We start from the raw sequence: 26,886 nt of genomic DNA on the forward strand, positions 1-26,886 counted from the left end.
GATAGAAATACCATAATTTATTTATTGGTGGACCTCTAGTTATTTTTAATTTTGTAATTTTGTAAACAATGCTCCTGTGAACATCTCTGATTGTTACCTTTAGGATAGATTTCTAGAAGCGAATCAGAAGTTATGTACTTTTCCCCCAGGCTTATATGTAGATATAGGTATGATTATATTTATGTTTATGTTTATATTATTTTATGCAAATGATTACAATAGTTATAATAAATAATTTATGCAACAGTATAATAACTGCAAACTGTTCTTTGTGAAGGTTATGTCAACCTGTGTTTCTATAATTAGTATATCATAATGTTTTTATTACTAGAAAATGAAATTTTAAAAAGAAGGCATATAAAACCCAAGTCCAAATTTTATTGTTAGATTCAGCAGACATAAACTTAGCACTGTAAAGTTGCTGTTATAGTTTCTAAATGCCTACTGTCATTTTCTGAACATATCTTGTCATGGATGGTGGCATGGACATAGTTAATGGACTATCAGCAGACCACATTTTTAGTAGCACCGTTTTAGCCTAGGAGCCAACCTAGAAGGGGGATATAGGGGGGTGAGGGGATGGTTCGTGTCTCTTACGTATGTGGTCGTTTAATCCTCTAGCTTTCTGTATTGTACCCATCCTCTCAGCTGTGTCTGGTATCCTCTATTTCTGGGATTCTGTTTTACTTGCTGCAGAGAATAAGGGTCCAGACTTCTGCTGTGGTGAGGGAACAGCAGTCACTTAGCACGATGGGGTGGGGAAAGGAATCTTAGCATCTAACCAAAACTCAAGTAGCTTTCTCCAAATTTCTCTTTATTTTAGCCTCTTCCTCCTTTCCTCCCATTTCAGAATTACTTGGTGCTGCCAGTTCCTAAGTCTTTTGAAGATTCAGAGTGTAAAATGGGTTAGTTCCTGGTTTTCCCCACTGTCTGCCTGGGATTGTTTTCTTGGGTCTACAAGGTCATTTTACTACTTACTTATCTGCTCTCCAGCATCTAGAATTTTGTTGCCATTGTCGCCTCTTCTGTTTTCCATTGTTAATTTTTCTTTAAGGGCTGCTTACAGTTTGTCACTTTGCAGATGTTTCTCTCCTCAAGTCTTTTCTGCTTTCTTAATAACTGTGTTTACAAAATATTCACATCTCTTTTGTAGATTTTATTGTTGACAGCTGTTTCTTTTATATCACATTTCTCTTTTTAGTTCATTTTTCTTACAGAAATTTGGTTTCTACTGAAGTATTTACTTAAAACTTTTTTCTAGAGTACGTATGTAATATATTCTCTGAATCGTTGCATACTAAAATTGTGTTTTTCCCCTCATATATGAGAGTTTTCCTGGGTGTAGAATTAATTCCTGGGTTATTCTCCCTCAGAACTCTATGTTATTTCATTGTCTTGTAGCATTTAGAATTGTGAGTGAAATGTCTACTTAATGTTGATGTCCGATTAAAGTTAGTTTTGTGTGTATCTTTTTAGGTAGGTCCCTCTCCACCCTTTCTGGGTAGCATTTCATTTTTATCTTTTAAACTCAAAGGTTTTACTGGGATAAGTTATGGATGTTGAGTTTTATGCTCTCCCACTAGTAATCTTGCCTGGCATTTGGAGAGTCTTTGATTTTGAAAATTCAAGCCTTTAATAAAAAACAACTCAATGTAATTTTTTCTCTTGTTTTCAAAGTCATTATTTCTCCCTCCATTTACTTTGTTCTCTCTTTCACATCAGTATGTTCTTTTTTCTCAGTATATTAGCTGAGATCTTACTGAGATTTCCAATAATTATTGATTTTTTTTTTAAGTTTTCTTTTTTTCCCCCTGCAGTAACTTTCATTGTAGCTACTGTTTTTCACTGCTGGATGGGAGAATGGGCAAAAGGCTTCTCTGAGTGTTCAGATCATTTTTCCTTTTTTGAGCTGCTGCATCCACTGATGTTTTTGCATGCTTATCCTTTTTGATGGCATTGGGAGTTGAGATGTATTCTTAGAGAATAAACCCAAATTTTCTCAGTTGTTTTGGTTAGATGGATTGGGGAACATTAATGTGATAGCTTAGAGATAATAGTTTACTTATGTGGAGAAAGGACAGAATTCTAAAACAGAAGATAGCCATGGATATAGAAAGATGTATCTCTGTTCAGAAATAACTTTTCCTCTTTACTTCTCTCCTAACAGCTGGTGCTAGCAACCCCCAACTCTGTCTGGTCTCTGGACCCAGCTCAAAGCTCTGGATTCGTTCTCTTCCCATACCTCAGCCCAAGCCTTCTGTCACCCCAAAGGGCTTCTTCACACAATCTTCCTGTCAAGCCCTTACTTCTCTCCCAAGGTATGTTCAGAGGAGGGAGTGGGTGGAATTGCTACTTCCTTAATCAGGGCATGGTAGATAATACATTCATTGAATATTGGTTGAATGAATGTCCCTTCTTTAAAAGTGGTGCTTGGGACTGGGCCAGCATTTGTTTTCACACTTCTCTCTCTGGACTATTTCTCTCTAAACACATTATGGCATGTGCATTGAATTATGTTTCTTGCCATTTTGTAGGATTTTCTAAATTACATATTTTGGTTTGTGTTTACTGGGCAGTTGGGAGAGGGAGAAAATCAAATGACTAAAGTTGCCTTCTTGATGCAGCAAACTTTTCTGGTTACTTTAAAGGGCCAGTCATACCTTAAACAAATAGTATTATTTTAAGGCTTGAGGAGATGGTGGTCAAGTCTTATTGAGGTAATAATACATAGATAGGAGGTAGTAATTTAAATAGGAGATTTAAAATCAGTAATCGTTATTGGTAAGAAGTAGAGACTGGTCTGTAGTGAAAAGAGGATTAGCTAATAGGTTTGGAAGATTAAAGTTATAATAAAATTTCTTTCCTTTTTTTAACATTATCTGAGCTGTTTACAATATACAATACATTTTTCCCCATAGGTGGCAACCCTAGTATAATTTGCTACCATGAATCTGATTGCTGCCACATAAAGTAGGTTGAACATAGCTGAAGACAAAAGAGATTCTCCAAACTTAAAATGTGAGGGCAGGTAACCCCTCAGATACCTAAAATACACAAACTTTCTTGATACTGTCATATACACATCATACGCTAAATATAAAAAATAATAACATTCAACATAAATTACTTAGCAGTTATCAAACGTAAGTAAAAGCTAAGTGGATTTCTTAATAAGGTGGTCTCTTTTTTCAGCTTTGTTTTGCCTGTGAGGAAATGGTGTGCACTTTAATGGGTAAACTTTGTGGCATCTGTTTTGGCTGCCATGCATCCGACTTAATTTTTTTCTGTTTTTTTTGTATACCAGAAGCTTGAGGTTGCTGGATGGTCAACTGAATAAACACTGTATTAATGTATATGTCCTGCCTCTTCCTTTAGATTGCAAGCTGCAATTAAAGGTAGGGACCATGGTTTTGAATTTCTCCCCAGTACTCATCAAAATGCATCAATCATATTTATAGTAGTTTTTTTTGTTTGTTTGTTTGTTTTGGTATTAGGTTGATTGAGTTATTTAAATCATGCTGATCGTCAGACTTCAGCATATGTGTTTTCTTGCAAAAAAGTTTTAAATTGTATAGATATTTTGATATGAAATTGTTGATATTTAGAAATATTATCAAAATCTGTCATCTTTTAGCATTACACATATTTTTGGACACATGTATTATTACTATAAGAAGCAGCTTGCCTTTTGTGATGAAACCTATGATACAGTCTCCTCTTGATCATATGTAGTAATAGAAGAGCTTGGGTATGGGTAGTCCAGAATGACTGCAATATGGTATCCTGGCAAATGCAAAAGAACCATTACTCGATGTGCTTAAAAAGTTTCACATGTTTGAGCCCTAACCCCAGGTTCTGGTATGGCGAAAGCTCCAGGTGATTATGATGCTTTTCACTGTTGAGAATGTGATGCTCTGTAGAGAGTCTTCTCAGTTGGTGTGGAGTGTCCACCAGGAATCATTGAGCTTTTTTCTAGCCATTTATTGTTTTTCTTACTTTTGAAGAAATTTTTACATTTGGCTTTAAATGATATAGTAAAAAATTTAATTTGTTTTTACTGTATTAGGCATGGTATATTAAAAAAATTTCAGTAAACTGGAAGTCTTCTAATAAATTCATTATCAGGTTAGCACATATATGTTTGAAAAGTATAGAAGGTGTTTTTTAGACCTAACCAAAAGTTTTAAGTTTGAGAAATATTCAAAGGGCCTCTTAATAGTGATGTAAAATAATTTAACTTTTAGTTATATTCCCTTAGTAAAGGACTTTTTAAACAGTGAAGTTCCTAGTTACTTAGATTAATTGAAATTTAGAGACTTTTGAATAGACATTATGGATGAAGCTTAATGTAATCAACACTTTATTCTTTTTCTAAGCTTAACCTAATTATATCTATTAGTCATATACTGTTTAAGACCATGAAAGTAAGAAAATGTGATTCTTCTAATATACTGCTTGATATTTTTACTACTGAACCTTCAGTACTCAGATTCCATTCTCAGCAATGAATTGTCACATTTTACTGTCCTGTTTTCTATTCCTCTGTGCTTTGAATCATAATGTCTCATATGTGGTAATCGCATACAGTAATGGTGGTAGCTACAGCTTACATAGTGCTGTACAGGATGCTGTTACACATGTTTGTCATTTAATCCTCACAACAACCCTGTGAAAGAGGTAGGAGAAGTACTAATTTTTTTTTTCACTTTATAGATGAAGAAACTAAGACACAGAGACTGAAACTTGTCTAGAGTAACACAAACCAGTAAGTGTTTGAACTATTGGAGGCAGATAGTAAACTGTACATTCTGATCTGCTAAGGGCTTTCCTTGCTAACATCTGTCTAAGTTCTAGCAACAAAAAAGCCAAATAGCCAAAAAGGTAGGGAACCAGAATGGTAGTAGATAGACTAGGAGCACCCCAGGGATATGTGCTACTCCTTTGAGTTTCTTCCGTTCTTACCAGTTAGTGTTGCTAACGTGAGCGAGCAGACAGTGTCTTTTTGTTGTTGTTAGATGAATGAACCTTTTGTTTTAAGCAGATTATCCCTGATGCACTAAGGAAGTAGGAATCTGCAGAGAGGTCTGTTGACTTTCTCACAAGGTAATAGACACAAGGTCAACTAGCAATTGAGAAAGTTAATGGCACATGTATATAATTGGAACCGTGTCTGTAAGTGGAACTTAAGTTTATAGGGCTCTCTTGTTAAGAGTTTTAAAATCCTGTTTAAAAACTATAGTATCGGTTTGATATAAAAATCTTAGCGCTTAAAGGTGCTTATCCAGTTGTGGTTTTCCTTAGATGAGGAAACTGAGGTGCAGAGAAGTTGAAGCTTGCCCAGCGTCACACAGCAGAGCTAAAAGTAAACCTTGTATTTCCTGAGATCCAGATTAGTGTTACTTCTACTTCAAACCATTGCTTCTTGGTAAGCTCTTCTTAAAATACTTAACAGTTCTTTTATATCTTTTATATGATCAGCATTCTTCCTTTGTGTCAAATGAACTTAAAATATGAAATTTACTGGTACTTCTGTGTTGAAAATGTTTGTTCTTTGTTTGATTTTAGGCGAGTTAATGTGTGAAAAATCCTGCTATTTTGAAGATGTCACGACACAGTATTGTTTCCTGTTTAAATTACAAGTAACTTCAAGTGTTTTCAGAAAAAAAGAAATTGGGATTTTTTTTTTGGTTAAATCATGCCATCTGAACAGCAGCATTTATTTTTTGATGAAAACCAAACTACTTTAAAAAAAGATTGTGATATGAAAAATGAAATAGTTGATACTCTCAGATCAGTACTTAAACCAAAAATTTCAGAAAGTAGTTTTCATTATGAACTAAAAAATGTGAAAATTATTTTGCCGAAGATAAATATTCCAAATGAAATTCTATTGAAACATGACGTTGACAAATACAGAAAATTATTTCAGTGTAAACCGCAGACTGCAAGAAAATCTGTCAATTTAAAGACTGTAAGCTGTGTAGATGAATGTATATTGCTCCATAAGTCTGAGAGAGTTGAAGAAGAGGGTATAAAAATGTCTGCAAAAATACTGAATTTCAACTGTTTAAAATGCCGAGATAGCACTCGATATAGCCCAAATGATTTGCAGAAACACTTTCAAATGTGGCACCACGGTGAATTACCTTCATATCCTTGTGAAATGTGCAGTTTTTCAGCAAATGACTTCCAGGTATTTAAACAACACAGACGAACTCATAGAATCACTTTAGTAAAATGTGGCATTTGTAACAATGAGAATTTATATACTTTATTAGACTTGACAAAGCATTTTTCATCCACACATTGTGTAAATGGTAGTTTTCAGTGTGAAAAATGTGAGTTCTCCACCCAGGATGTTGGCACATTTGTCCAGCACCTTCACAGACATAATGAAATCCTTTATAAATGTGATAAATGCCATTATATCTGTTTAACCAAAGGAGACCTTCAGAAGCACCTTCATATTCACTCTGGAACATTTCCCTTCACTTGTCAATATTGTAGCTATGGTGCTATCAGGAGAGAGTACCTTGTAAGACATGTTATAACTTTGCACAAAGAACATTTATATGCAAAAGAAAAACTGGAAAAAGACATATATGAAAAAAGGATGGCAAAGACTTCAGCAGGACTTAAGCTAATACTGAAAAGATACAAAATAGGTGCATCAAGGAAGACATTCTGGAAACGTAAGAGAATCAACAATGGAAGTGACAGAAGTATAGAAAAAAACACTCAAGTGCTTAAAAAGGTGAACAAAACACAGGCTAAATCTGAAGACCAGAGCCATCTTGTTCAAGAACATTTAGATAATGAAAAGAGTGAAACACTATACTGTGAGAATAACGATAAACCTGCTGAGTCAGAGTCAGAAAAGCCAACTCTTCTGTCTCCTGGGCAATGTAACAGAGCCGAAGAGGGATCAAATTCTACTTCAGGGTTCTTAAAGACTGCTGTGCAAGGACCTACAGTGTTAATGGTGAAAAATAATAGAATAACAATTCCTGCTAACTACAGTGCTAAGTTTATGGGCTTCAAGATGGTGGATGGAAAACAACATATTGTGATAAAGTTGTTACCTACCAATAAACAGAATTTGTATTCCCCAAGCTCACAGTCAGGTGCTGCAAGGGACAGCACTGCAAATTTACAGCCTCAGACTTTGGACACCACTGCGTTTTTGACAGGAGTAACAACGGAGTTAAATGACACGATTTACATGAAAGCAACTACTCCATTTTTATGTTCATCTCCTATAATTTCAGGGAAAGGAACTTCAGAAAAAGAAATGCCTTTGCTATCTCAAACAGATAATTTGCTTCAAACAGTGGATGATGAAAAAAGTGTATCTTCTTTGCCAACAACATCAGAATTGATTACACCATCAGTGAGTTTGACCACAAAAGTGGAAACAAGAGATAATGTTGACTTATGGGGAAGTCACATTACTCAGTGTCACCCTGAAATAACAGGTACTGCCATTGAAAGTCCAGATAAAGGCACCTGTACTACCAAACCAAATGCTTACAACAGCGGAGATATGCATAATTATTGTATTAATTATGTCAACTCTGAGTTACCTGTTGACTCTTCCAACCAAGGATCATTACCTTTTCATAATTACTCAAAAGTGAATAATTCTAATAAACGTCGTAGGTTTTCAGGAACAGCAATGTGTGAAAATCCTCCAAGAGAATCTTCATCAAGCAAGACCATTACTCAACAACCAATAAGTGAATCGGTTTTATCGCTAGTGAGGAAGGAGAGCTCAAATCCAGATAGCCTGTTGGCATCTATTAGTCTTTTAAATAATAAAGATGGAACTTTAAAAACACAAGCAGAAATTGAAGAACAGTGTGTTTTAGAAAAAGGACAAAACATTGATGGACAGAACCTATTCACTAATGAAAATCAAAATTTAGAGAGCATGACTGAAAAACATAAGTGGGGTGAGTTTTCTAGTATTGAGTCACCTATGATGCCTAGAATCACATCTGTTTTCTCTCTCCAGAGCCAACAGGCATCAGAATTTCTGCCACCTGAAGTAAACCAGTTACTTCAAGAAGTATTAAAAGCGAAACCTGATGTAAAACAAGACTCTGGTAACACTCCAGATAAAGGCTTTCCACTTCATTGTGACCAGTCATTTCAGAAGCATGAGGGAGAAGACAAAATAGTTGAATCTTCAAAAGACTTGAAAGTACAAGGCTTCTTTCCGATTCCATCTGGTAGTATGGGGATTAATGTGCCTACAAATGATCTGAATTTAAAACACAGTGGAAAAGAAAAACAAATGTTGTCAATGTCACAAGATGTGAGAGATTCAGAGAAGACTCCTAGAATTTCTGGCTTTGGTACATTACTTAAGACTCAGTCAGATGCAATAATAACACAGCAGCTTGTAAAAGACAAACTACGAGCCACTACACAAAATTTGGGTTCTTTATATGTGCAGAGTCCACCTCTAAATTCAGAACCCAAAAAGGCTATATTTGTTCAGACTCCAAAAGGCTTTTTTGTACCATTGCACATTGCTAACAAGCCTGGATTACATGTTTCAGGAAGACCACTTCCATTGGTTAACACACAAGGTGTCCCTGCCTCTCTTCTTCTAAACAAGAAACCTGGGATGATTCTAACATTTAGTAATGGGAAACTTGAAGGTGTTTCAGCTGTCAAAACTGAGAGTGCTCAGGCTTCTGGAACCACGACTAAGGATCCTTGCAGAACACCTTTTTTAAAAGTAGAACCAAACGGTAATTGTCTGACACCTGCACTTTGTTCCAGCATTGGCAGCTGTTTGAGCGTAAAAAGTAGCTCAGAAAATACTTTGTCATTAAAAGGCCCTTACATTATTAAAACGCCAGCAGGTTCTTCGGTAAAAGCTGTTCCTACTCCTAATGTAATACCTGAGCATCAGGGCACTAAGTTGAATATCTCGGATTCAGTAAAACAGCAGAACAAGATTTTTCCGAAACCACCTCTTTACACCCTTTTGCCTGATGGCAAACAAGCTGTTTTTTTAAAGTGTGTGATGCCAAATAAGACTGATCTGCTTAAGCCTAAATTAGTCCAAAATAGTGCTTATTATAAAAATATACAGCCAAAGAAACCTGAAGGAACACCACAAAAAATTTTGCTGAAAATTTTTAACCCTGTTTTAAATGTGACTGCTGCTAATAACCTGTCAGTAAGTAACTCTGCATCCTCATTGCAGAAAGACAATGTACCATCTAATAAGACCGCAGGAGGAGAGCAGAAAGAGCCAGAGTCTGCTAGAGATGCCTTACCCTTCTTACTAGATGATATGATGCCAGCAAATGAAATCGTGATAACTTCCACTGCAACATGCCCAGAATCTTCTGAGGAACCAATACGTATCACTGACCATTCAGAGGCCAGGGTATTAAGGTGTAAAACAAATTGTACAATTGAGAGAGGCTTCAGTAGGAAAAAGACTTCGAAAAAAAAGTTATCAAGAATAAAAACTCAAGTAAGAAGTAAAGATTCTGAAATTGCCTTTGTGTCTAGAAACAGAAGCTGTAAACGAAAGTGTAGGGATAGTTACCAAGAACCTCCAAGAAAAAAAGCATTACATAGAAAGTGTAAAGAAAAAGCAAAGCCTGAAGATGTCCATGAATCATTTGGGTTTAGCAGACCTAGGCTTTCAAAAGATTCAGTCAGAACTTTGCGGCTTTTCCCCTTTAGTTCCAACCAGCTTGTGAAATGTCCTAGGAGAAACCAACCAGTTGTAGTTCTGAATCATCCTGATGCAGATGCGCCAGAAGTAGTAAATGTAATGAAAACTATTGCTAAATTTAATGGACGCGTACTCAAGGTTTCATTGTCAAAAAGAACTATTGATGCTTTATTGAAACCAGTTTGTTGTAACCCTTCTAAAACAAGTTACGATGATTTTTCCAAGAGGCACAAAACATTTAAGCCGGTTAGCTCTGTGAAAGAAAGATTTGTGCTAAAATTAACACTGAAAAAGACGAGCAAAAACAATTACCAGATTGTGAAAACTACCTCTGAAAATGTTCTAAAGGCTAAGTTTAACTGTTGGTTTTGTGGCAGAGTATTTGACAATCAGGATGCTTGGGCAGGTCATGGGCAGAGACATTTAATGGAAGCTACTCGTGATTGGAATATGTTAGAATAATTTACTGTACTTAACCAGTGAAAAGGAAAGTAAAATTACCTTAGAATAAAACAGTGGGTTGAAAGCTAATGCAGACATTTTTTACTTTAATACAGTACCTGAAACGTTTAAAAGTTGGCTCTGTTTCCACGGAAGAGAGAGTTTTAGTGTGGTATTTGAAAATGCTATCAGTGCACATGTAAGTTTTGAAAGTATCTAATCAGCACAGATGTACCTTGATTTAATATTTTAAATGTGTTCTTGGGAAGTTAGGGCCAAAGAGAATTTTGATAGAACAGTTTTCCCAGTTTAGTTCTTTAGTGACTCTTAGTAGAGGGTAATGGCTGACAGCCACATTCCCTCTCTTCTTCCACCAGCCTTATGACTCTGATAAGTATAGCTCCTCTAAAGATGGTGAGAGCTCTTTCACCATGGGGCTGAAGGAGTTTCTCATCATGTGTGAAGATACACTAAGAGAGCGTGGATAAAGAAGTCATGTACATCTGCAAAATAATAGTTCTTTTGAAGGTAATCAGGCTCCTTTGAGAGTACATTTAACTCAACTACAGTTACACCTCATATGATGCTTGATAAGAGTTTTTGACAAGTAGGTCTTTCTTCCTTGTAAGCTGTGTCCCATGTCAGTGATGGGAACACCCTTCCAAGGTGATTTTCTTTTCTAAATGGCTGTGTCAAGCATTGAAGTAGATGGGTTGCCTTGAGAGAAGAATTAAACCCTCCTGGTCTAGTTTGAACTCCAATTAAATAACTTGAACATTTTTCTGAATTTTATTATATTCTCCAGTGATTCCCTTGCACAGAAATATGTTTTATTTGATTTAAATTGTCCCCATAAACAAAATGGCCATATTTTTCCCTTGGTTGCTATCCCTTTAAAGAGTGAAACATAGAAGCACTTTCAAGGGAATGGCTTTTCTTGAAAGTTAAAAATTATTCCTCAGAAACTATTTTGAAGCAAGATTAGCAAAGCAAGTCATACTTTTGTGTTTTATTATTAATGTCTAAACATGTCCACATTGGTATAAACCATTTTTGTTAGCAACTTTTCAAAATGACTGACAACCCAAAGCAGGTTATTTACTGATTGTTTGCAGTTGAAAATGAAGGAGCATTAATAGTGGACTCAGTGGCAGAGCATAAAACTTCAGGACAGATTCCAAAGGGACGTACCCAACAGGTAGGGTTTTAAAATAGTTATTTTCATGACAACAGCATCATCAATTTAAACTTTTCACTTTGTAAGTTTGGATCAAATTTTGTTGGATCATTGGATAATGGAATTCTTGTAGTAAAAAATTACATACTATATAATTTTTGTTACATTGTTACTACAGGTGTTACAACATTTTCATTGATTGAAAACTTCAGGGCTTCTTTTCTGTATATAACAAAGAATTTAAACTTGTACATATTTTTGTACCGTTCAGTTTGTTATGTAAATTTTGCACAGAAAATTTTTGACATAAAAATTTATTTTCTTTCAATTTAGTTCTGTGCATGCACTAATAAAACTTGTTCTTTAATTTAAAAGGAATATATAAGACTTTACCCATGTTATTTTTTTGTTTTTTATTTCAGATGTACAATTTTTTTGGGGTAAATTCAGTTTTCAGGGATTGAACACTATTGTTAGCAAGTGCCTAAATGATGTGAAACAGTTTACATATGTCAACTGTAACAGTAGGTCCCAAATGGGCCCATTTCCCCAATAGTTTTATTTTAAAGAAAGCCATACATAGATGCTTAAAGCTATCTTGCTATGCACATTATACATGTACTGTTTTTGTGCAGTTTGTCTACTTTCCTAGAAGTGAAGTATTTTTTTGTATAAAATCTGTTACAATTATGTTTCTTAAATTGAGCCTAAGAATGGAGTTGATTGGAAATACACAGTATATATTAATAATGTATATGGTTGTTTAAAGAATGGTAAACATTGTTAATTTCTGTAATGAACATTTTCCTCTATTAAATTTATCTTGTTTGTGTTTACCCAGTAATTTTTTTTACTGTGCTAGAATCAAATGGAACTTTTATTCTAATGGGAAGTATTTAAATTTCAAAGTTTCTTTTTTTAATGCTAGAGAACAATGCAAAATAAAATGGATTTCCCCCCCCCCCCAATTATAGGTGAAATTTTGAAGTTTTGTTTGAGAAGGGTGACATTTACTGTGATTTTACTGTTCTGGTAAGGAAAGCCATAGAGAGGCTTATGTTCTTCATAACTGCAATAAAGCTGAAATGCTCTGTTGTTATGGTTAGCTCTAGTATGATACATCACCTTCTGTGAATAAAGAGAGCGAAGGAGCTATCTTGCCAATGTTTGCAGCACTACAAAAATACATTTTAGAATAGCCATACTGTTAAAAAAAATCTGATGTTGAGATACATACTTTTTGCCTTAAGGTCTTAAAAGCTATTTAAAAAGCTTCATGCCCCAGATACTCTGTGTGGTTGGTACCTTTTATGAGGTTTTTTTTTTTTTTTTTTTTTTTTTTTTTTTTTTTTAAACTTAGGCTATTCTGAAGGAGGCAAACCTGCTTGGAGCCTCTTTATTGCCAAAGCAGAAAATCCAAAAATAAAACCCTCTTATCTTTTCTTTCCTCCTGGCTGAAACTGAGCTAAAGATGGCTTTCCAAAATATATTCATTAGTTTGTGGTTCTTATTACAACTGGAAGAGTTAGTTGTATTTTTGCAATACAGCTTCTAGGTCAGGAATTTGTTTCATTTTTTTCTATTTTTCCATCTTCATTGAAATGGGCCTCATTATTTGTCACTCATTTAAAATAATAATTTAATTTTCAAAGAGTTTACCTTCTTACCCTATCTAAGCATTCAGCACAGATTGAAATGTAATAGTTTTTTTTATGAAAAATACTTTTGTTAAGGGGTCAGTGAGGTATTTCAGTAAAGGATCAGGTATGTAACTTAGGCTTTGTAGGCTATTTAGTCTCTGTCACGAGTAGTTAACTGTCATCGTGCGGAAGCAGCCATAGACAACAATGAATGAGTGTGAAAAAAAGGACAGTGGGCCTAATTGGGTCCCACCATATGGTTTACCAACCCTTGCTTTCTCTCAAAGGAATGTTCTTAGAGTGGAAATTTTATTAAAGACAGAAGTTTGATACAGTTTGTGTGTGTGTGTGTGTGTGTTGTACACTAGCTGTATACAAGTTGTGTAAAAAACTAAAGTACTTGTGTGTGTGTGTGTGTGTGTGTGTGTGTATATAAAATTTACCAATGAAGATCTATTTGTTTAAAAGTGGAACAAATGTAAAGGTAATGAAAATAATGCTAAAGTAGATAGGTCTTTTGTGTGCTATGGGTAATACAACTTATGGAGGGGTTAAAAATGAGATTAAACAGAATTGCTGTGAGAATTTACATCTAGGTTAGATAGATACTAGTTCTTTTAGTGATTTGAAATCACTGGTGAGAAAAAGTAGTAGGAATTCTTTTGGATGAGGGGAAATGGAGGCGAGCTGAAAACAATATTGTATTAATTTGAAGCAGCTCACTTGTGGTTTTTTCTTTTTAATAAGTGATTCCTTTTCACCATTGACATCTGCTTACTTAAGGTATGTCTCATTTGTGCTGGGGTAGTGGCTCTGTTCCTTGCCTCAGCAATTTACTGTGATCCTTGTTTTCAGCAAAGTGCCTTGGGGATCTCATCTAGAAGTTTCTGGGAGATGTTAAGACTGTGGTATTTGCAGGAGAATTTCCCTATAATGGACAGTTGAAATAGGGTCAGCTTGGTTGATTTTTCTGTTCATTGCTTTAAGTATGCTTCCCTTAATAATTGTTAAGAAGTAGTCAGTATCTTGGAAGAGATGGTTTGATAGTCTTCTTTGAATTATTTTTTGACTGTTTCTCTGTCTAAAATGGTGTCTGTTAATAAATGCCCCAAGCTTTAAGAATCGTTTTTCTTTAAAAAGTGAATATAAATTATGGCCGTGTAAACTTGAGTAATGTAGGAAGAATGTTAAGATACTGTACATCACTTTTGAAAATCATAATTTTAGTTGATGCCAAGGATGTACTTACTAAAAAACAGTCATTCCAGTAAAGACATTTTTAATATGTTAAAAGAACAATTCTTCCTTAACTTTAGAGTCATTCAACCAAAAGTGAAGATTATGTTCAGGTTGCAACTCAGATTGCTTCTGTCAATTAAGGAGTGAGACAGGTGCTTGCTATCATCAGTTATTTCGTAAGTTATTGCTAATGTAAAAATGATAGGAAAGCAAAATGAAAAGTTGAAGGGAGACCAAAATACTATTTGCAAGTGACTTTATTTCAGTATCTTGAAAATCCAAAGGAGTACACTGAGAAATAGTTACCTTTCCTGAACACTTGACAGTAACCATTTGGGAAGCAATAAAAGAAGACCAATTCATAATAAGAGCCACAACATAATAGTAGTTGTGTGAAGCTGCCAAAAGAAAACCCACAAAACCTAACTGGGAGAAATAACAGTGTTTCTAGGTATAAAATTAACTATACGCCTCTTTGGTAGATCCCAATTTCCATGCCTGTGGCCCACAGAAGACTTGTATGGAATAGATGGTAACAGCTGGTTAGTGATACCCATTGCCCCACTCCCTGTTTCTACAATATAAGGAGAATCAGGGCAGAGCAGTTACAGAATAGTGCAGTCCTCCATTCCCACAAAGCTCTGTTGCAAGAAACCTATCTGGTTTGGTTAGATTGGCAGCCAAGTGGCAGTCCACATCTCTCCCAGCTGTCTGGTGCAGAAGAGTCATTATATATATGTTCAGCAGCTGGTGAACACTGACACATCCCATTCTCCCTGGTTCAGGGCTATAGAAGAATCATACTGGGAGGTGGCAGCAGATTCTCCTCACATACCTTCCCCCAACCCCCAACACAGCTGTTCTACAGGGAGGATTCAAGAGGACACTGAACAACCAGTTCCCCAGCCCTCCCCACCCCACAACCTGCTCCATAGCACAGAGGCATGGAGGTGGGTTGGAGTGAGCTTCAAAGACCTAACAATATTACCTGTTACAAAGGACCTGACTTTAGAACATACTGGAGCAATTTATACTCCATAGTATTGCTGAAAATAATACAGCAATCATATAGCAATTAGTGAAGGCTAACAGTTGCTGGTGATACCATAGATACCAGCCAGAAGCTTAAAGACAAGAGAGAGAGAAACCAGACATCTCTTGTGATCAGAAAGATTCTGTGCATGCTCAAGGCTGCAGCCACATAGGAGCAACCCTGACTGAATGTAGGGCAAAACGTGAAAACTCCCTAAACCGTGAAAGAGTCTCCAAGCCTCACACAGCTCTGATGGCAAAGGATGTAAATCTCACTGATTGAGGGGGCTTAAGCCCAACCTCTGATCAATCAGTGGCTGATCGCTAAATGGTGCTGACTTAAAAGCAACACCTAGGAAGTCAGGTTTAAAGATAAAAATGAGGGGAAGCAGTGACATCAGAGGCTGCTTACTATGAGGGGAAAATAGACTTGGTGAATTAGTTCAGCCAAGTCAACTAAAAACAAGTTCAGAGTTGGGGAGGAATATGCAGAGATCCTACAATATATTACCTAAAATGTCCAGTTTTCAATAAAATTATGAGAGACTCAAACAGTCAAGTGTGACACACCAGGGAAGAAGGCAGTAGAAACTTCCTTTGAGGGATAGCAGATGTAGGATAAAGGTTAAGCAGCTGTTATAAATATGTTCAAAGATCTGAAGGAAACCAGATACAAAGAATTAAAATATGCTGACAACATCTCATCAAATAGAAAACATAAACAAAAAGATAGTAATTACAAAAAAAGGACCAAATGGAAGTTTTTGAGTTGAAAAGTACAATAACCAAAGTGAAAATTTTACTGGAGAGACTCAACGGTAAATTTGAACTGGCAGAAGAATCAGTAAACCTGAAGGTCGTGATCGTGAAATCTGAAGCACAGAGAGAAAAAAGAATGAGGGAAAACTGCCTTCCTCATACCACATACCACAAATTAACTCAAAATGGATTATAAATCTAAATGTAAGCAAAAACAGTAAAACTTGGTGAAGAAAAGCACAGAAGTAAGTATTTATGACCATTGTTTAGACAAAGCCACCTCAGATATGACACCAAAATCACAAATGAAAAAATAAGAGACAAAAAGAAATATATACAATCTTTATTAGATTGTAAAGCTGATCTGTTTCATTTAGCTTGGATTAATATCAGTTTAATTTCAATAAAAAACTTTGCTCTATACAGCTTCATTTCTCCACCACCATGCTGTTACTGTCACAGATTATATCTTTGTAAACTGTGTACCCATAAATGTAGATTTATAATTATTGCTTTATGCATTTGTCTTTTAATTTAGAAGGTGGAAGAGTTACAAATAAAAAGCACATTTTTTTTCTTTTGTATTCACCTATGCTGGTGTCAGTTCTGTATTTTTTTGTGTGTGTGGAATTGAGATACTATGCAGTGTTATTTAAACCTGAAGGGCTTTTTTTTTGTAAGACAGTTCTAGCAATGTTTATCTGAAAAATGTCTTAATTTTTCCTTCCTTTTTGAAGGACAGTTTTGCTGAATATAGAATTCTTGGTTGGCAGTTTTTTCTATGCATAACTTTGACTGTATCATCTCCCTGCCATCTGGCTTACATAGTTTCTGACGATAAACCAGCTGTAAATCTTACTGAGGACCCTTTGTATGTGATGAGTCACTTCTCTCTTGCTGCTTTCAAGATTCTCTGTTTTTCAGCAGTTTGATTATGATATGTCTGGTGTGCATATCTTTAAGTTTATCCTACTTGAATTTCTTGAAGCTTTTTGAATTGGAAGACTAATATTTTTCATCAAATTTGGGAAGTTTTGTTTATTATTTTCTCAAATATCCTTTCTGACGCTTCCCCCCCCTTCTGTCCTTTGAGACTCATATTTTGTATATGCTGTTATGCTTGATAGTGTCCCATGGGTCTCTGAGGCTCTGTTTATTTCTCTTCATTATTTTGTCTTTCTGTTCCTCAACCTGGACAGTGTCAATTGACTTATCTTTAAGTTCTTACATTCTTTCTTCTAACTGTTCAAATCTCTCCTTCTAGTGAAATTTTAATTTCAGTCATTTTACTTTTCAGCTCTGTAATTGAAAGTTCTATAGTTAAAAGTTCTCTTCATAACATCTATCTATTTATTTATATTTATTTATATTATCTGGTTGAGGCATTATTCTCTTACTTTTCTTTCATTCCTTAAACATGGTTTCCTTTAGCTCTTTGAACATACTTAAAATAGCTAAGTTAAAATCTTTGGAAAAATCCAATACCTGACCTTTCTTAAGATTCCTATTGATTGCTTTTTTCTGTGTATGGGCAATGCTTTCCTCTTTCTTTGCATGCCTTGTAATTTTTTTTGTAAATAGGACATTAAATTTTTTTATTGAGTTATAGTCATTTTACAATGTTGTGTCAAATTCCAGTGTAGAGCACAATTTTTAGTTATACATGAACATACATATATTTGTTGTCACATTTTTTTTTTTTGCTGTGAGCTACCACAAGATCTTGCATATATTTCCCTGTGCTATACAGTATAATCTTGTTTATTCTATATATGCCTGTCAGTTTCTACAAATTTTGAAATCCCTGTCTGTCCCTTCCTACCCTCCGCCCCCTTGGCAACCACAAGTTTGTATTCTATGTCTATGAGTCTGTTTCTGTTTTGTATTTATGTTTTTTTTTTAATTCCACATATGAATGATCTCATATGGTATTTTTCTTTGTCTTTCTGGCTTACTTCACTTAGAATGACATTCTCCAGGGACCTCCATGTTGCTGCAAATGGCATTATGTTGTCATTTTTATGGCTGAATAGTATTCCATTGTATAAATATACCACATCTTCTTTATCCAGTCAGCTGTTGATGGACATTTAGGCTGTTTCCATGTCTTGGCTATTGTAAATAGTGCTGCTATGAACATTGGCGTGCAGGTGTCTTTCTGAAGTAGGGTTCCTTCTGGATATATGCCCAGGAGCAGGATTCCTGGGTCATATGGTAAATCTATTCCTAGTCTTTTGAGGAATCACCACACTGTTTTCCACAGTGGCTGCACCAAACTGCATTCCCACCAGCAGTGTAGGAGAGTTCCCTTTTCTCCACAGCCTCTCCAGCATTTGTCATTTGTGGATTTTTAAATAATGGCCATTCTGATTGGTGTGAGGTGATACCTCATTGTAGTTTTGATTTGCATTTCTCTGATAATTAGTGATACTGAGCATTTTTTCATATGCCTATTGATCTTTTGTATTTCCTCCTTGGAGAATTGCTTGTTTAGGTCTTCTGCTCATTTTTGGATTGGGTTATTTGTTTTTCTCTTATTATGTCGTATGAATTAGAACACTTAAAATATTATAATGTGGCAGTTCTGAAATCAGATTCTCCACCTCCTCTCACATACCCTCCAGGTTTTGTTGTCATTGCTGCTTGTTGTAGTTGTTGTTTGTCTAGTAACTTTTCTAAACTAATTTTGTAAAGTCTGTATTCTTTTTCATGTGTGGCCACCAAAGTCATGGTGTATTGTGGTCAGGCAATGATTGGACATTTAAACACTGGAAACGAAAAAGTCTCCCAGTGTTTGCCAAGGGACCTTGTGTGTGTTTTGGTGATAAGCCTGCCTTAGCCTTCAATTCTGACTTCAGCAGAGCTCCAGGTCAGCCAGATATGAAAACTTAGGGCTTTCTCAAGTCTTTCCTAAGTTGTATACAGCCCTGGGTGTGTGGCCTTCCAGATTCCCAGGAGTATGTTGGAACTTTACAAAGCCCTTATGGCTTTTCTCCCTAGCTTTTTGGTTAGTCTGTTGCTTGCTTCAAAGCTTATCTATCACCTCAGGCAGCAGCAATTAAAACATATGTCTGTTAATGTTTTCAACACTGCCCCTAGGTAGCAACTGTAGCTCTAGGCCAGCTTCATGTCAGGCAAAAGCCAGTCTTCCAAGAAGTCACCAGAGTGGTCAAAACAAATAATTACAATTCTCTGTGAGTCAGGACTGTTCTTTTCCCTCTGATACCAGGTATGGTGGTTTTTATTTTCAGGACTACTGCTAACATCAAACTTAAAGGTGAGAGACTGACAACTTTCCCTTTAAGATTAGGAACGAGGAAGGATGTCCACTTTCTCTGCTTCTATTAAACATTGTAACGATGGTTCTAGTTATGACAATTAGGCAAATAAAAGAAACAAAAGGCATCCAGATGGGAAAGGAAGAATTTAAAATATCCCTGTTTTTATATGACATGATCTTGTGTGTGGAAAATCCTTAAATCCACTAAAAAGCCTCTTATAGCTAATAAATGTAATTGGCAAGGGTGCAGAATACAAGATCAATAGAAAAAATCAATTCTGTTTCTATACATTAGCAGTGAGCAATCCTAAAATGAAATTTTAAAAATTCCATTTACAGTGGCATCTAAAGGAATAAAATGCTTAGGAATAAATTTGGCAAAAGAAATGGAGACTTTTACGCTGAAACTACAAATCATTGTTGAAAGAAATTAAAAGAGGACTTAAATAAATGTAGAGACATCACATGTTTGTGCATTAGCAGACTTAAGGTGGCAGTACTCCCCAAATTGATCCACAGATTTGATGCAACCCCCTGTCAAAATTCCAGCTGCCTTTTTGGAAGAAATAGACAATCTGATTCTAAAATTCATATGGAAATGCAAGGGATCCAGAAGAGCCAAAATAATTTTGAAAAGAAGAATAACATTGGAAAACTCAGACTTCCCCATTTCAAAACTTATGGCAAAGCTACTGTAATCAAGATAGTGTAGTGCTGATATAAGTCGATGGAATAGAATTGGGAGTCTTAAGATAAACCCATACATTGATGATCAGCTGATTTTTGACCAGAATATAAAATAACATGAAAAGAACAGTCTTTTAACAGATGCTGCTGGGACAACTGGATATCCACGTGCACAAGAATACATTTGGACACCTACCTCACACCATGCATAAAAGATAACTCAAGATGGATCAAAGACCTAAATATTAGAGATAAAACGATAAAAATATTAAAAAGAAACATAGATGTAAGTCTGTGACCTTGGATTAGAGAATGAGTTCTTAAATAAGACATCAAGAGCACAAGCAATCAGAGAAAAAGTGGATAAATTAGAATTCATTAGACAAATTAGAATTCATTAAATTGGAAAACTTCTGTCTTTCAAAGAACTCAAGAAAAGACAATGCACAGAATGGGAGAAAATATTTTCAAATCATATATCTGATATGGGAATTGTACCCAGAATACAGAAAAATGATTACAACTTAATAATAAAAAAGCAAACAACTCAGTTAAAAAATGCTCAAAGGATTTGAATAGATATTTCTCCAGAGAAGATATACAAGTAGCTAATAACGACATGAGAACCTGCTTAACGTTTTTAGTCATTAGGGAAATACAAATCGAAAGCACAGTGAGCTATTACTTCACACCCTTTAGGATGGGTATCATCAAACAGACAGACAATGACAAGTGCTGCCGAGTATATAGAGAAACGAAACTCTCGTACATTGTTGGTCAGAATGTAAAATGGTGCAGTCACTTTGGAAAACAGTTGGACATTCCTCAAACTGTCAAATATTTTTACCATATGACACAGCAATTCCACTTCTAGATATACACCCAAAAGAAATTGAAAACATGCAGCCACTCAGAAACTTCTACACAATTGTTTAGAGCAATATTATCCTTAATAGCCAAAAATCGAAACAATTCAAATATCCATCAAGTGATGATTGAATAAACAAAATAATGGTATATCTGTATAATATTCAGCAATGAAAAGAAATGGAGTACTGACACTATAATGTGGATGAACCTTGAAAACAGTATGCTAAGTGAAAGGAGCCAGTCACAAAGGACCACATATTATATGATCCCATTCGTATGAAATGTCAAAAGAGTTATGCAAGTCTTTAGAGACAAAATGGAGTAGTGTTTGACTAGGATGGGAGTTGGTGGAGAATGGAGAATGCCTGCTTATGGGTATGGAGTTTCTTTTTGAGGTGAGAATGTTCTGAACTGATTGTGGTGATGGCTGCCCAACCCTGAAAACAGTAAAACCCACTGTTTAGTTTTAAATGGGTGAATTTTATAGTATGTGAATTATATCTCAATAATGCCATGAAAATTATAGCTAGTAAAAATTGGTTACCTATTAGAAGGGGAAGATGGGATGCTAAAGAATCCAGAAATGGCAAATGCTGAAATCAGCTACTATTTTTAGTACTGAGAGAATAAGCAAGGGAGAAACTAAGCACTTACAATAAGGCTCACCAAGCCCTAGTCTGAGATTCAGACCTTTTTGAAGAAGTTGTAGCTGCCACAGGGACAGCAAGCCTGCTGATAGTGAAGGAATTTTCTAAAGAGTGCAGACCTGAGCCGGTTTGTGGGAGTAGTCAATTCTGTGGCTGTGAAACTCATTGAAGGGTGCTGGTCTGCTATAAACAGCCTGCTGAGTGTCAAAGAGACTCACTGGAAGGTGCTGGCAGCCTTGAGCTGGCCCACAGGAAGTTGCCCCAGTGAGTGGCAGACAACCTCACTAGAGGTGTGGAGCCTAAAGGGTGGCTGAGAGAAATTCACGGGAACAGGTGGGCTAAAGCCAGTTAGCAGAAAATGGCCTGAGGGGTTGCAGAAGAACTAGATGGATGATACCACAAGCCAGAGCTGGTCTGCAAAACGTGACCTGCTATGTGGCTGAGAAACTCCCAGGAGAGTGATTGTCACTGGGCTTCCCTAACCCACTAATGGGGTGAAAACACACTGGAACCAGGACTTGTGAGTCAAGCCCCTTTGACTGGTATTCTGATCTTGCTAATTGTTATGATAATTGAGACCCCCTGGCTTCTGATACTTAAATGCCGCTGTCAGTGTCCCAGGGTTTATGACCTTTAGCCCTAGTTATCATTAGCCCTGGCCAGCTAATGTTTACTCCCTTCTTACCAGAGCATTTCTGATGGCCTTGGTGAACACACTTGTCCTTTGGAACATAATTCTCTGGTGGGTCTTCTGCCCTCATATAATCCACTCCAGCATACTCACTTCCCTGAGCCTTTTAATTCTTTCCTCCACTATCTGCAATAGCAGTTCAGGCATTTCAGCCTCGGTCAGTGAAGGTCATCACTTTTTCTAGTCATCCAGGAGCCACCCAGTGAGTTAGCATTGTCTCCTAGGGTCCTTGCCAGAGTGATAAATCATGTATCCTAAGAAGTGCCCTTAGGTTAACAAATGATTCCTTACCCAGTCTTAGATTCTGGCTCCTTTGCTCAAGTGTTCTCAAAATCTAGTTCCATGGAACTCCTTCAGCTCCTGCTAGTACATGGTACCTAATTCTTCAGTCACTTTCAGGATGTATTCTTTTCCTTCGTCAGCAGACCTAGTATATCCATAGCTGATCCATGCTGCAATTTAACTTTAGTTATTGGCCTAACAGCCAAGACAGGAGGTGGGGCGTATCCTGAGGGGTATTTCTGTTGCCTTGCAGGAGAGAAGCCTCTGCAGTGTCTTCCCACACACACACAGGTGATGCTAGTTCTTAATGAGGGGGTAACTCTGCTGACTGAGAGTTCGGAGGAGTCTGGGAAGCCAAATAATTGGTGGCCGTCACCATCAATGATGGTTTCACCACCAATGTTCTCATCCCATTTGTCAGGGTCTCAGGTTTTTTGAACTAGGACTGTGATCTTGATATAACGGAACTGTCTTGGCTTAGCATTAAATTATCTTTGCAGCCTAGCAACTCTGTTAAATCCTGAGTTTGCTCTTCAGCTTTTTCTTTTCTCCCACTGCAGGAGATTAGCAGTTGCCACTTTGTAGCAGGGATGGTTCATGCTTCAAATCCCCCCAGGATGGAGACCTTATTGCCGGCTGCTGGTGAGTAATGTGGTTCAATGACCCCATCTTATTGCCTACTACTCCGTGTACTAACTCTGTCATTTGGGTTTTCTGGGGAGGAGATGCTGAGATGGAGTTTGGAGTGCAAGAGGTTTATTGAGCAGTAATGCCTGGAAGGGTTAAAGGGGAGGGAGCAAGATTGAGCAAGAAAAGCTTTCACACCATAATGGAGATCCAATACTGGTGAAAGAAAAGGAATGGTGAGTGGAAGCAGGATTGGGTAGAAAGAGCCACAGACTCCCATGCATCACTGATGAAGTCAGCCAACCCAATGGGTGCTTCAGGTCAAAGACTGTCCATTAGAGGAGTTCCATATTGGGCAGAAATGGCCAGACTGAAGGCTGCTTAGGAAGAGCATAGATTTGGCTCAAAATCTAAGGCAGATTCTGAAGATGCTAACAGCTAAAGGCTGTCAACTAACTGCACTCGTACATCTAAGTGCCAGATTTTTCTTGATGGGAGATCCAAGCAGTGTACCTCCATGGCTGCCATGCGATGGGGCAATGTCAAATAGTGTCACATTCATGTAACTGGAGTCCCGGAAGGGGAGGAGAAGAAGGAGAACAGAAAAAAATATTTGAAGAAAAAAAGATTGAAATTTTTTCCCTAAATTTGATGAAAACTATTAATCCAAAGATCCAAGAAGCAACATGAAATTCAAGCAGGGAAAGCACAAAGAAAAATATACCAAGACACATTATAATCACATTCCCATAATCACAAGATAAAGAGAAAATTTTTACAGCAGCCAGGGGAAAAAAGCACACATTATGTAATGAGAATCAAAGATAAAAATTACTACAAATTTGTCATCAGAAACGCTGCAAGCCAGAAGGGTGGAATGATATCTTTAAGCTACTGAAGTCATCCTAGAATTCTTTCTCCAGCGAAATTATCCTTCAAAAATGAAGGTAAAACAAAGACTATTTCACATAAGAGAAATCATAAGTTATGACCAGCAAAATTGCACTGTCTTAAATGTTAAAAGAAATTCTTCAGGTAGAAGGAAAATGATACCAGGTAGGTATTTGATCTATACTAAGGAATTAGGAGCACTGGCCATGGTGAATAAACAAATACAAAAGACTGACACAACAGAAGTTGACACAACAGTGTAAACTGACTATACTTCAGTAAAAAATAAATAAATAAATAAATAAATAAATAAATAAATAAATAAATAAATAAATAAAGGTATAACAAATCCCAAAGGTCTATGCATATAATATGAAATCTTCAAAATACAGGAAGCATAACTGACAGAAGTACAAACAGAAATCCACAAATCCACAATTATAGTTAGACATTTTAACAGCCCTCTCTCAGTAATTTATAGAACAACTAGGAAAAAAAAAATCTGTAAGGACACAGAAGACTTGAGGAACACTACCAATCAACTTCAACAAAATGACATTTGTAGAACATTCCACCCTATACCTTCTTTGCAAGTACATATGGAACACCCACTGGATCATTATAATTTTCAATAAATATGAAAGGATTAAATTCATGCACACTTATATTTTCCATCTACAACAGAAGTCAATTAGGAATCAATCTCAGAAAAAGATTCGGAAAGTCTGTAAATAATTGGAAATTAAATAGCACTTTGCTGATTAACCAATAAAAGAAAAAAATCATAAGGGAAGCTTGAAAATATTTTGAAGGAAATAAAAGCGAGAAAACTATATTAAAATTTGTGGGATGCTCTAAAGCTGTGTTGAAGGGAATTTTCAGCTTCAAATAGTTATATTAGAAAAAAAGAGTTTAAATTCAATTGTGTAAGCTTCTATATTAAGAATGCATGTAAAGAAGAGCAAATTAAACCCCAAATAGGTTGAAGGAAGGAAATAATGAAAGTATCTATGGAAATCAATGAATAGAAAACACAAACAATAGAGAAAGTTAATGAAACCAAAACCTGGTTCTTTGGAAAAATCATAAAATTGATCAACCTTTAGCTAAACTGATCAAGAAAAGAGAATATATATTACCAACATCAGGAATGGAAGAGGGGGATTACTACAGATCCCACAGACCTCGAAAGGGTTATATGAGAATGTTATTATCAACTTTATGTCAGTAAATTTGGCATCCTTGTTGAATTAGACAAATTCCTTGAAAGACACAAATTAACAAAGCACATAAAGAACAGAAAATATCAGTAGCCTTTATCTATTAAAGAAATTGTATTCATGGTTCAAAACCGTCACACAGAGAAAATATTTTGCCCACCCAAATGGCCTCATTCATGAATTCTATTAAATGTATTAGGAAGAAATAATATCAATGCTGTATGCATTCAGAAAATAAAGAAGGGACCATTTTTCATGTCATTTTATGAGTTCAGCTTTACCGTGATACTAAAACCTGATGAAGACATTATAAGAAGAGAACACTCCAGACCAATGTCCTTTATGAATGTATATACAAAAATCCTTAGCACTGGATTAGCAAATCAAACCCAGCAATATATAAAATGGAGGATAAATCAGGTAGGGCTTACTCCAGGGAAGCAAAATAAATATTCACAGTGCATATATATATATATATATATATATCTCAAGGGACTTGTATCCAGAATGTGTAAAGTATTTACAATTTAATAAAAAGAAAAAAACCCATTTTTAAATGGGCAAAAAATTTGAACAGACATTTCAAAAAAGAAGATATATGCACATTAAAAGGTGTTTAGTATTATTCGTCATGAAGAAAATGCAAATTGAAACCACAAAAGGTACTACTACATACCTACTGGAATTACTGAAGTTAGAAGACTGACAATATTAAGTGCTGATTGCTAGTGCCATTGTAAAATGGTACATCCACTTTTGGAAACATTTTGGCAATTTCTTACAAAGTTAGAAATGCACTTTCCTTGTGATCCAGGATTACTCCTCCTAGGTATTTGCCCAGGAAGAATGAAAACATATGTGTACAAAAAGAATTCTATACAAATGTTCACAGCAACTTCAATCATTTAGTCCCAAAGTGGAAACAATCAGATTCCCATCAGTGGGTGAATGGAAAAACAAATCGATATATATCCATGTGATGGAATACTTCTCAGCGATGAAAAGGTACAACTGGTGATACACATAAAAATGTCTGTCACAGTAAGAGTGGTTTAGCTGCCGGAGTGCAGGGTCTCCAAACCACTGCCCTGGCTGACTGGTTATAGCACAATTCAGGCTTCTGATATCACAGACTTAGTCTTCCCGTTGTCCACAGTGAGTAAACTTGAACAGACTTTATGTTCCTGCAGCTGCAGTCTAGTTTGCAACATCCTTGAAACAAAAAACAGGAACTGGAGTGGTTTGTCTCCTTCAGCTGTTACACAACATACTTCTCCTTGACTAGTGACTCCTATTCTGCCACCTGACTTGCCTGAAATTGTCTCTTATGCAACACTACATGTTTGTCAGGCATTAAAAATCACAGTGAGGGCCTCTGAAATCTCTTAAAAGCTTTTCTAGTCTTAGAGTAGTAGGCAGGGCCACTCTTCAGTGCTTGCTTATGTGAGTTGCGGGGGAAGACCACTGTCTTGGGTTGGGTGTTTCTCCCAGCTTTTGGGAGGAGTGAATCCCTCTGCAGAGACTGGCTTATGTCCCAGAAGATCCCCCAGACTCTGCTCCAAGAAATCCACCCCCGTGGTGCTGAATATCAACTGACTGTGGGTTAGTATAATCTCATGGCTGTACTCCTACGCCTGACCCAAGTGGTTAGGCCACTTTTGGGGAGGGAAAGTGGGGAATGGGGCCGAAGAGATTTTTCT

The 26,886-nt window shown here is 36.3% G+C and overlaps 1 protein-coding gene across 13 annotated transcripts in view; it reads left to right on the forward strand.

The window, feature by feature from the left end:
* Positions 1-26,886, forward strand: part of ZNF518A (zinc finger protein 518A) — an 80,965-nt gene that overhangs the window by 42,718 nt on the left and 11,361 nt on the right. For 8 of the 13 annotated variants that reach the window (XM_072971696.1, XM_072971698.1, XM_072971700.1 and 5 more), the window contains 5 exons: positions 2,168-2,318; positions 3,305-3,395; positions 4,714-4,765; positions 5,302-5,425; positions 5,566-12,161. In XM_072971696.1, coding sequence (XP_072827797.1) covers positions 5,696-10,165 — 4,470 coding nt within the window. In that variant the 5' untranslated portion in view covers positions 2,168-2,318; positions 3,305-3,395; positions 4,714-4,765; positions 5,302-5,425; positions 5,566-5,695 and the 3' untranslated portion in view covers positions 10,166-12,161. Of the gene's footprint in view, positions 1-2,167; positions 2,319-3,304; positions 3,396-4,713; positions 4,766-5,301; positions 5,426-5,565; positions 12,162-23,008; positions 23,091-26,886 lie in introns of those variants that run through there. The other 5 variants (XR_012077523.1, XR_012077522.1, XR_012077524.1 and 2 more) reach the window with 4 other exon arrangements.

The sequence above is a fragment of the Vicugna pacos genome, chromosome 11, assembly GCF_048564905.1.
Source record: "Vicugna pacos chromosome 11, VicPac4, whole genome shotgun sequence".
NCBI classification, from domain to species: domain Eukaryota; kingdom Metazoa; phylum Chordata; class Mammalia; order Artiodactyla; family Camelidae; genus Vicugna; species Vicugna pacos.